Here is an 11523-nt window from a genome sequence, read left to right as displayed (position 1 = left end):
CCTTTCAATCCACTCGCCATCCGCCATGGTCCAACAGAGGATCATGACGGGCGGCGGTTGGAGCTCCTTGAGCAGATCCGGACTAGGCGCGAACCTCAGATTGAAGTCGGCCTAACTCTAGACTCGCCGGAGCCAGAGGAGGAGGAGGAGCATGACGCAACCATGGAGGGCGTATAGTCAGAGGAGGAGGAGGAGGAGGAGCAGGAGCAGGACACAACCATGGAGGGCGTGGAGTTGGAGGAGGAAGAGGACCAGAAGCAGGACACAACCATGAAGGGCGCTGAGCTAAAGGAAGCGGAATAGATGCAGGTGGGGCGGATCCGGCGCCTTCGGCTGCGGGCTTCGTCATGGCCAACGCACTGGCGGGGTTCGAGGTGGCCCAAGCGGAGGGGGCGGCAAAGCAGCAGGCCATCCTCGACTCCATCTAGTCGGCGGCGGAGGTGAAGGCTAACCGCCGCTTCCTTTGCCCGGTGGATGTGGAGCTAGACGAGATCTTCGCCGAGCTGTCCGGCGACGAGGAGTCGGAGGTGCAGGAGGCGGCCATCCAATGCACCAAGATGCAGGCCCGTCTGGCATTGCCGGCACGAATGGCCTCCACATCGTTGACGAACAGCAGGCTAGGTTTATCTACATAGCATGTACTTCCTCCGTTTCTAAATATAAGTCTTTTTAGAGATTCCAACAAATGACTACATACGAATCAAAAGCGGTGAATCTACACTCTAAAATATGTCTACATACATCCGTATGTTGTAATCCATTTGAAATGTCTAAAAAGACTTATATTTAAGACCGAAGGGAGTATTTACATAGCTTTTGTGTATTGCATAATCAATTATGGATTTGAGGAGTAAAGTTTACGTACGTGCCTGAGGACGCGCTGATGCGGTACCCACTGGCTGGCCAAACCGCCGTTGCTCGGCTCTGCGTGGTCGTAGACCTTGGTGTCGGAGAGCGCCCCCGCCACGGCCATGCGCCAGGCCGATGGCCATGGACGCAGATGTCGATCTCTTTCCTTCTCTGCTTGGCCTGATTAATATTTGGAAAAGGCGTGTTGATAACGTGTTTAGAAATGAAAGCGAATGGAATGAATAATGTTTCTTATTGATTGAAGATGGGTATTTATACCATCATTACAAGGCAGTTAGTTACAATGTCGATGACTACAACCGACTTAAACAACCAACTTAATCATTGATTATTAGGATTAAATTAATCATTAACATATCCCCGTAAACTAAAAGATTTAAGAAAATTGCTGACATGGTGCAGTGACGTGGAAGCCTGCATGTCAAGAGTAATGGGGCTGCTGATGTGGATAGTTGCATGTTTTTTCTCTTTTGTGAATGCGGTATGTTGAGATAGAAAATATAGTAAGGACGAGACTCTTAAGATGTGCAATGGCACATGCATCAAAACAGTGGCGAATCGATCAGCCAAGAACCATGAACTAGTTCAAGCCACACACCCTACAAGCACATCTGAATGGCAAGTGGGTTCACTGTTCGGAGTAATCAAGGTGAAGATGTATTTTTTTAAGGAAAGGCCTTTATGGCTAGCTTTATTAATTTAAAAAACGCTTACGTCGGTCGCTAGAAGTCTGGAAATAAAATTGGAAGGTGCGTCCAACCACAAGTTTGGTGGATCAACACGTCAGTTGTAAGCTAGCGAATGATCTACCATATTAGATTCACGGTTACAATGCTCTAATAAGACCTTTCCGAAGTCACGAAGAAGTGTTCGGAAGACGTTAAGAATAGGAGCAGCGATCGTTGAATGGCCAGTATTTTGTTGAATTGCTTCTACAGTGACTAAATTGTCCATCTGTACCAGGATAGAGTTGGCACCAATAGTACTGGCTAGTTTGAGTCGTCCCTCCATAAGTACGGCTGCTTCCGCTGACACTACATCTGCCACGTGCTCGAGTTTAGCCATTGCCGCGCCCACAAATATACCGCTGCTATCCATTAATTCCCCCCGCAAGCACCCGTATTATCCTCTTCTGAGAACGCAGCATCAACATTAAGAATAAGTTGGCTCAGCATTGGTTTTCTCCGTAGATTCTGACGAGGGGTCGCAGCAGGTTTGCTAGCTGCTCTCACAAAATTCGTGATGAATATGTAGATGCGGTGCGGATGCGGTACCCATCCATCCGTGGTGAAGGGGTAAAGTCTGAAATAAACCCCAAGGTTGTAGATGCCGACGCGAACAAACCCTCACCTCCAAATCCCTGAAGTTGGTACCCTGTATTTACAGTCCCGGTCAATCTAAACCCTGTATGAGTAAAATCTGGTTTGTTGCAATAGGAAGGCACGATCCGAACCGGGATTGATTTCTACTGTCACTTACAATATGGACCCACCTGTCATATGTAACTCCTCAACGGCGAGCACGGCCGCAGTGCCAGTGTCCATCGACAGATTGTTGGCACTGTCAAGATTAACCACGAACTACACCTTGATTATTATGAAAAGACAAGAAAAATATCGTGCATCACAAGGCCTGTTGCAATCCAGCCGTGTCCAGCGTCTTGCGTGCGTGTATCGAGAAGAGATCATCTAATCAACCAAACCAGGCTCGTGTACTAGTTCAGGAATACATCAAGCTATCCCTGTATGTGTGTGTCTTCCGGCGGAACTTTGATCCTCAGTCGGTGCTCGTCGACATTGTCGTGAATACAGAGAAGCTAGGTGGCTGTGGTCATCGTCCCCCTTGCCGCGCGTGCACACAGACCACGCCCACTGAGCTGCAGCGGGAGGCGGCCATGGCGAGATGCTCAAGCCAGTGCGGCGTCAGGAGCAGGGATAGCGGCGCTGCAGCGAGATGGGGTCTTTGACGTAGCTTGAGACCCATCCCAGAGCGCCGCCGTTGCTGCGACTCAGCACAGGCCTCCAGGGCCACGCGCCAGCCGCGATGCTCTAACGCGAGCGCACCCACCACGATGGCCGCATTCATCGGCCTCGGGAGCGGCGGCGCACCCCTGACGCCTCACCTCCGCGATTTGTGGCAGGAGCTCGTCGTGCTGCAGGAGCTTCTCGTCATGGCCCGCGGATGGCTAAACAGGCCTTGTGAAGCCCACCGAGACACGACGTCAACGAAGCCGAGGGAGATGTCGAGCCTCGTCCGGTGATCCCTGACGGTGGCCTTCGTCCTCCTGATGGCAAACAACTCCTCTTGGTTGGCGTCCTAGCTCCTCGGTTGGCTTGGTTGTCATGCACATGGCTGCTATCTCCATCATCGCCTCCTTGCTCACCATATGGCTGCAGGCTCGCCCCGGCTGCATCTACCCCCGCCGATGCATCCTGCAGGCTGTAGCTCGTCAACTCGCCTCCACCTTCCCAGGAGCATCTACCCGATAGACATAGATGGATCTGTGAGGAAAGGGAACAGGAGGAAAGAGGTGGGAGCGAGGAAGAAGATGGCTTGACCCGCACAACCATGAGAAAAGCGAGTTCCCGGTCAAGTTGTGCGTTTCCAGTGTGCCAAACATATCTAGGGTCAGAATAGACCGGGATCAAAAAGATTAGGGTATCAATTTCAAGGATTTAAAGGTAGGGATTTATTCGTATCGACCTCTACAACTTCAGGGTTTATTTTAGACTTCACTCGTGGTGAAGTGAAACACACTCGAGACTGAGTCACCGACCGACCCGAGCCGGTCGCCAGGCGCCGCGCCCAGCGCTGGCGCGAACCCCGTGCGGCGGTGCCCAGAGATGTTCGCCGCGGAGGGACCGGCGATGTTGACACGGACGCGCGGACGCTGCTGGAGTTCGCGCGTGTGTTCACGTGCTCGGACGGGAGAAGTGGGCGCGCATTTGCTGACACGGATGCCACGTCAGCTGCGCCTGTGCGCCTGTGCGCACCTCAACAAATCCACCCCTCTTCATGTAGCGCTGGCATGGGCAGCAGGCGTATACAGATCAACACGACATCACAAGCGGTCTATGAGATTCACGACCACAGACGTAGAGCACAGGAGATTCGGAAAACTGAGGTGAGGTGCTATGCTAGATGAATGTCCCAGCAAACACATTCAACATTTACATTCATGCAGGTGAGAATCGAATCCAGGGCTTACATCGGCGACTGCCATCTTCACTTTCTAGGATAAGCACTAGTACTAAAGGGCGTTTTACATTCAGGTAAATGCTGCCTTGCTTTGAACCTGATCCCCGTCAGGCTTGGCACCTTGGGACAACAGCCAAAAGACTAGTCCCACCGGCAGGAACATCACCAGCGAAACTGATACCATAGAACATTGAACAGAACAGTTCTGTCCCTGCTCACCGGCTTTTCCTCCTGGTTATAGGAGACTTCTGCTCCGAGATCATCTTTAACAGATTCACGAGCGACTGCAGCCTGTCCCACACGCTGATGCCATACAGAGTCTCGACGAGCAGCTGCTGGAATGCAAATCCATTCTCTGAGACGGGATACTGCAAAATTGTCATTTGTGACTATCAGAAACATGGTAACAAGCAAACCATGGCAGCCTGGCATTATGTGGGGAAACAGCAAACCTGAATGGGCTTGGGGATCATTGTTTTCACATATGGCCACCACCTGTCTTCTACGACTGCCTTTACAAGGCAGCAGGCCCGCAAGCCTTCCACGCCAGCGAATCTTCCAAACCCGCTGTCTTTAACACCACCAAAGGGCAAAGACTGCATGACAAAGAGATGTAAGCCTACTTGCACTGGCAGTGGTTAACATAAAAGAAACAAGAAAGAATTTATACCCGCAGTTCTATGATAAAAGTGTGCAAAATAGTACTCCCTCCGATCCATAATAAGTGTCGTGGTTTTAGTTCACGCCACTTATTATGGATTGGAGGGAGTACTACTATATCTGCAATATACATGTGTACTTCCAAGATATCTTCAGAATGCTTATATCTTAAGCTGTGTGACCATTATTATTATTACAAAAGAGAGAGAGCACAAACTAGATAGTGTTACCCACCTGACACATATAACTTGAAGCAAAGTCATTGATTGCTGCAACACCACAGTGTAGTTGAGATGCTATTTTGATGGCACGCTTCTGGTCGCCCGAAAAAACAGCACAGCCAAGACCATATTTAGAGTCATTTGCAAGTTGGATGACCTCTTCGTCAGAAGAGAATTTCATGATTGGTAGAATCGGCCCAAATGCCTGTTAATCAGCAGTAACAGTGGTAAGGCTAACAACATTGGCACAAAACGAAATCATACCTACATTGGCTACAGCCTACCTCTTCCTGCATAATTTTCATTGTGTGATCAACATTCACTAGAACAGTTGGGGGGAAGAATTGATCAACAGCATCTTCACCCAAATTCCCAAAGCTCCCTCTGCCAGCAATTTCGGCACCTTTGTCAAGAGCATCATTAACAAGATTCTGAAGTCTCTCAGAGTGCTCTATCATACAGATTGCACCCATATCATATCTGCCAGATAATGGGGGGCCCTAGGAAAAGCAAGATCAAAAATGAGAACGGAAATCATGACATAAATACTACAAGGAAAGATGACTACGAGCATGAACTGTTAAAATTATCTGGTGTCAACTGTTAAACAGAGAGTATGTTTAAACTGAGTAACATATGGTGAGGTGGAACTGAAATAGCAATAAACATGATGAAAACAAAAGTTAAATGTGAATGTAGAAGTTGGATGTGGACAGCGGAACAATACCAAGAGTAAAAAGTTAAATGTGAATGTAGAAGTTGGATGTGGACAGCGGAACAATACCAAAGCCTTTAGTCCCAAACAAGTTGGGGTAGGCTAGAGGTGAAACCCATAAGATCTCGCAACCAACTCATGGCTCGGGCACATGGATAGCAAGCTTCCACGCACCCCTGTCCATAGCTAGCTCTTTGGTGATACAATACCAAGAGTAACTACAATACAGGAAAATGTAAAATAGCAACAGAGGTGAATCTTGTGCTCAAATTCAGAACTCAAAAGGCGGGCAATTAATTTGCACTTGCGCATCTGGCTATTGACTGCAAAATACACCTGTTAAATTACAACAGATATTGATTTGATTATCTTAACTACGCGAGAAACAAAGCTATGATAGAATTCAGAACTCAAAAGAAATAAAAATTGCAATTGCACATCTGGCTATTGACTGCAAAATACAGTTGTTAACTTACAACAGATATTGATTTGATTATCTTCACTACGCGAGAAACAAAGGTAGGATAGATATCCTTGTGGACATAAAATCTTTCAGCACCGGCACAGTTTTGTCCACTAGATTGCAGTGCAGCTCTCACAGCAACTTGAACAACCTTCAAATGGGGAACGGCTATAGGTTAGTTGCTATTGTTGAAGAGAACAGGCTGGCATGACATACACAACATAAAGCTACACTTACATTGGGTAAATCCACATCTTCGCACACAATAAATGCATCTTTGCCACCAAGCTCAAGAGTTACAGGTATTAATGTTTCGGATGCTTTTTGCATAATCTGTGATAGGCACAATACTCAACACATTAAATAAAGTAACAGATAAAATAAGCAAATTAAGTGTATGCATGCAGCATCGATCATGGTATCTATAATGGCATAAATAATATTAGCGGCATGGGATTAAGAAATCACTACTTCAGATGCGAGTTATACCATCCTTCCAACACCAGGTGATCCAACAAATATTATTTTGTCCACTGAAGATACAAGAGCTTGACCCGTTTCCGCAAAACTAGAGGGGAGAAAAAAGAGGCCAGCAGGTAGGGCATGTCAGTAATTAGCCTGAACACCAAGAAAATGCAGAAGCTACATTCATACCCAGTTACTATGTGAACCAGATTATCTGGGGCACCAACAGCTAACAGAGCTGCTTGTATGATACGAGAATAAAAACAGCCAGACCAACTCGCATGCTCTGAAACCTGTAAATCAGCATTTCATTAAATAGAATAATGGATAACATTGTGGCAATTTGTTACTTAAATCAAGAAAATGAATGAAAAGGTAAAATTTCAGAGGGTATAAAGAAAATTAACTTTGCAGAGAAAAAGCAAATGAACATATGATTGTTTCCGTATGTTTGACTTGGCACAACAACAAAAGTTAATGACATGATCAGCACAAAATTTGTGAAGTATGCAATTCATTATTTTCATGAGAATTACTAGCTTCACCTTATGGAACACAAAATGGTAGCCATAATCGACTCAAAGTTGATACATAATAAATGCAACGCATGGAGATCATTGAATAACAAAAGTCAACAGGGTTGACCTAAGACTATGAGTATGTGAGAGTTTCCATGTCAATGGTTTGTAAGGCAATGTAGTCAGGACGAATTGGGGTATTTCAACCTTGTAAATCAGCATCCATGCTCTGACGGCTATACCCAGGTTACAAACAAGACCGTACTATGAGCAGACAGTAGATTGCCATAAGTAATAAGCTCCAGACTTCAAGCTAAGCTAAAGCATTTTTTCTAACAACGGAATCTCAATGAAAAATGTACAGGAACTGAAAGACTCTTTGTTCTGCTTGATCATAACCAAGAACGTTTACTCATATCAAATTATAGATGATATTCATCTGATTACTTACCTTTATAACTGCTGCATTACCAGAGAATACTGCAGCCAACATCGGATTGAAGACATTATGGAAAGGATAGTTCCATGATACAATTGCACCAATAACCCCAAGAGGGTGGAATTCAACTTTTGCACTTTTGTGCAGCATTGATCTCCCACAAGATCTGAACAGTATTAAAAGAAAATACATGCAGGCCATAAGAAAACAAAACAATACTTCACTACTGCAGCATAAAAAGAATTGGTTAAGACATTATTTTAGGTGTTATGAAATGAATGCCGTCGGCAACAGTGCAGCAGTGTACACTTGCTGTCTTTCTAGCTTATAGAATATTACTGTGACAAACAAACAAACAACAAACAACAACAAAGCCTTTAGTCCCAAACAAGTTGGGGTAGGCTAGAGGTGAAACCCATAAGATCTCGCAACCAACTCATGGCTCTGGCACATGGATAGCAAGCTTCCACGCACCCCTGTCCATAGCTAGCTCTTTGTCGATACTCCAATCCTCCAGGTCTCTCTTAACGGACTCCTCCCATGTCAAAATCGGTCGACCCCGCCCTCTCTTGACATTCTCCGCACGCTTTAGCCGTCCGCTATGCACTGGAGCTTCTGGAGGCCTGCGCTGAATATGCCCAAACCATCTCAAAGGATGTTGGACAAGCTTCTCCTCAATTGGTGCTACCCCAACTCTATCTCGTATATCATCATTCCGGACTCGATCCTTCCTCGTGTGGCCACACATCCATCTTCTGCACAAGAATTAAAAGGCCTATCTTCTGCACAAGAATTAACAGAAATTGCTAGCCCAATATCTGCAGTATGTTCAGGTCCTAGCGTGTAGTCATGTTTTAATCAAGAGCAGAACTCATTTTCTGTTCATCTAATTTCCAATGTTCACACACATTATGGTACTAAATAATGCTAAACAGCCCAGTGATGTTACATATCATAAGTGAACCATTGTGTAGTTCAGGTGTCAAACACAAGTCACACCTACTGTGCTTAACTTACCTCAACTTTTCCTCTTTATGATTCTATTTGTTTAACATACATGGTTAAATCAACATTAAACATTGGCATTGCATGGCTCTTAAATTATTGTATACATCACATTAGGATATTTCTGGTTACAAGAATCTAACCTGTACTCAGGTTTTAACCACTTCTCACCCTCATCCAGAAGCCAATGAATCTTCTCACAGGTGGTCATTATCTCGCCTAATGAAGCGTCAACCATAGTTTTTCCAGTGTCCCGAGATGATATCCTACACAAAAATAACAGTGTGGACCCTCAGACCTTCAATATGTTGGAAAGTGTGAGCAAATAAAACAGAAGGAGAGACCATTGATCAGGACTAAGTAAACCCTTCATCAAGGGTAGACACTATTTGGAAAAAGATCATTGGCATCTGGTACAATCAAAAGATAAGACTGTTTTTGAATTCCCAATTTGTCCTTACTCGCATATCAGATCCTGATGTTCAAGTATATACTTCAGAAGGATACGGAGAAACTGCCGCCTTTGTTTGAAGCTACTTTTTGCCCATACCTCTTGTGCTTTACGAGCTTGTGCAACGTGCTCCTGGACCTAATGAGTCAAAGAATAAGTGATACGAAATAGAAAGCCACATTAATGAAGGTCCAAACTATTGCAAAAACAGTACATAACAAGCTTTGCCTTCCCTTCAATCATGACTAAGGAAGGGTGAACCATTATTTCTAGTCAATAATGCAAAAGATAATCAGACCAGCCAACCATATAGTAGCATACATTGTACTTACGGAAAATGCAACAATAGCAAACCAGCAACATACCTCATCAGGAGTCAAAGCAGGGAAGTATCCCAAGTATTTCATAGTAGCTGGCTCGTAGCATCGAACCATATCAGTCTGAGCAGCTTTCCCCTTCCTTGGTACCTGCAGCAGAGCATAAACTCAGCATGATAAAGTTCAAATAAATGCGGCTCCTGCTGCTACAATGGGTCATTTTGAGCTTTTGGTACTTCAGCTGAAAGCAAATCACCGCTACTTGAAAAATATTTGTAGTGCTTCTCTAGAACCATTACAGACGTATACTGGCACCAAATCAGATTCTAGCCAATCAAGGGTGGATTGGTTTTCCCCTAGCATGTTGAACCCACTTCTTATTTTTCCCTTTTGGTTGTAACTCTGTTTCTTTCCGTTACGAAAATAGGGAAAATATCAGTAGGGAAACCCGGCTCGAAATAAAATATGCATTTCATTTAGAGGATATTGCTGTCTTACCGCATTGAACCATTTAGACCCTGAGAAGGTGAGACCTAACCACGTTAATTACATGTCCAAAGTAAAATCAGTTATGTTTGTAAATTATTTGCCCACCAAATTGTTATCAATGGCTTTGCTAAACTTTACTGACCGCATCTTCTAGTTGTCAAAACCACAACCACAGCGAACTGGAATTTTGGGAGACATGAAGCTATCCAACATAAATGACATTGAAATCAGTTTCCAGGAAACCATCAGCAAGCACGCATGCGCCAGATGCTTTCAGGCACAGCAGATCACCAAAACACACGCATCCCAATATTAACTTAGGTGGGAGGAGCCAGCATTCACGTTTGTGCATTGGATCATTATTACTGCATCAGATCTACTGGATGCCCTATGTACTCGGAGTTAGCCATATCAGCATGCTACAGCTTAATCCACTAGACCACCCTATACATGTCTCATACCAACGGCAAAATAATCACATACACCAATTAGTTATATTACTGTGTGGCGTTATTCTTGAAACCATGCAACAATGTGCAACCCCAGGTTACACCAAACCATGATCGGAGTGTCCAGAACAAGCAAAATTCAGTATTAAACTACTAGTAGCAGAATCGCTGGGTCACCCCCCCTCACTACATCAAATTGGCTGGCACCAAACCAAAACACACTGATCCTAGCGCAACAGATGAAGAAAACACACATCGCATAGGTTAACTTATTAGGTAGGATGAGACAGCATTCAGGTGTGTGCACTGGATCATTCATTCACCAAAATCATCAACAGAGAGGGAAATGCAGAGGGATAACTCACGTAGATGAAGCTGTCTTCCTTGTTCTGGTTGACCTCCTCCATCACTGCACCAAATCCGAACACGGTTAATAAACCCTGGTAAACCCCCTGACAATCCTCCACGGCCAATCACCAGCATACAAAACACAGTCGGGGAGGGCGGCGGCGTACCATCGGAGGCGTCGACCTCCATGGAGGGGACGGTGGGCGGGATGAGGAAGAGCAGGACGCGGCAGAGCGCGTAGGCGGCGGCGAGCACCAGCAGCGGCCACCAGAACGCCATGGCCGACGGGGCCCTCCCTGGCTAGGGCTCCGGCTCGCCTTCGGCTCCGGAGCGGCGGCGAGGGAGGGAGGGAGAGGGGCGGGGCGCGCTCAGGAGCGGCGGCGAGATGGCATCGGAGGAGGTGGGGAATGGAATCAGATCGGAGGGGAGGGAGGGGGGAGAGGTTTTTTGGAGCCTGGAACTGGGAGGCAGCAGTACTTTATTCGATTCGATGAGTGGAGCGGCGACAGTGGGGAGATGCTCCGCTGGTCTACTGCCACTGGCGTCCGACGGCGAGGAGAGCGGTGGCCGCCTCGTGCCCTCCGCCGTGCGCGGTTCGCGAACCGCACGCCGCGCGAGCCTATCCGTCCGAGTCCGACCGTGAGGGCGTGCACACGGGGAAAGGGGGTTTTTTTTTGCACAAAATGCTCACACGACTGAAATTCCATTGTAAAAAAAGTGATGTCCAATGTATCTTTTTTTAGGATATGTCCAATGTATCTTATAATTATTATTATACTAGCCAAGTGCCAACAAGAAATGTGTAATCAAACCCCTCGGGTTTGAACCATTTTCAGTACCGATCACACTTTGCCGAAAGGCGCTATATCGGCCATCTTAACTATTCTTCTATGCACATATGACACGCATGTTTAT

At 46.0% G+C, this 11523-nt stretch overlaps 1 protein-coding gene across 1 annotated transcript; it reads right to left on the bottom strand.

The window, feature by feature from the left end:
* Positions 1-3980: 3980 nt before the first annotated feature.
* Positions 3981-11213, bottom strand: LOC119353192 (aldehyde dehydrogenase 22A1-like). The gene is made up of 14 exons (XM_037619780.1): positions 10776-11213; positions 10626-10669; positions 9371-9472; positions 9016-9143; positions 8698-8820; positions 7562-7715; positions 6782-6885; positions 6617-6695; positions 6365-6460; positions 6141-6278; positions 5234-5449; positions 4963-5154; positions 4521-4664; positions 3981-4436 (listed from the first exon to the last, which is right to left on the bottom strand). The coding sequence occupies exons 1-14, from the start codon at positions 10885-10887 to the stop codon at positions 4284-4286; spliced, it is 1785 nt and encodes a 594-aa protein (XP_037475677.1). The 5' UTR covers positions 10888-11213; the 3' UTR covers positions 3981-4283.
* Positions 11214-11523: the final 310 nt, after the last annotated feature.

The sequence above is a fragment of the Triticum dicoccoides genome, chromosome 2A (genome assembly GCF_002162155.2).
Source record: "Triticum dicoccoides isolate Atlit2015 ecotype Zavitan chromosome 2A, WEW_v2.0, whole genome shotgun sequence".
NCBI classification, from domain to species: Eukaryota; Viridiplantae; Streptophyta; class Magnoliopsida; order Poales; family Poaceae; genus Triticum; species Triticum dicoccoides.
Note: the sequence above shows the minus strand (reverse complement) of the source record. Positions and strands in the feature narration are given on the sequence as shown.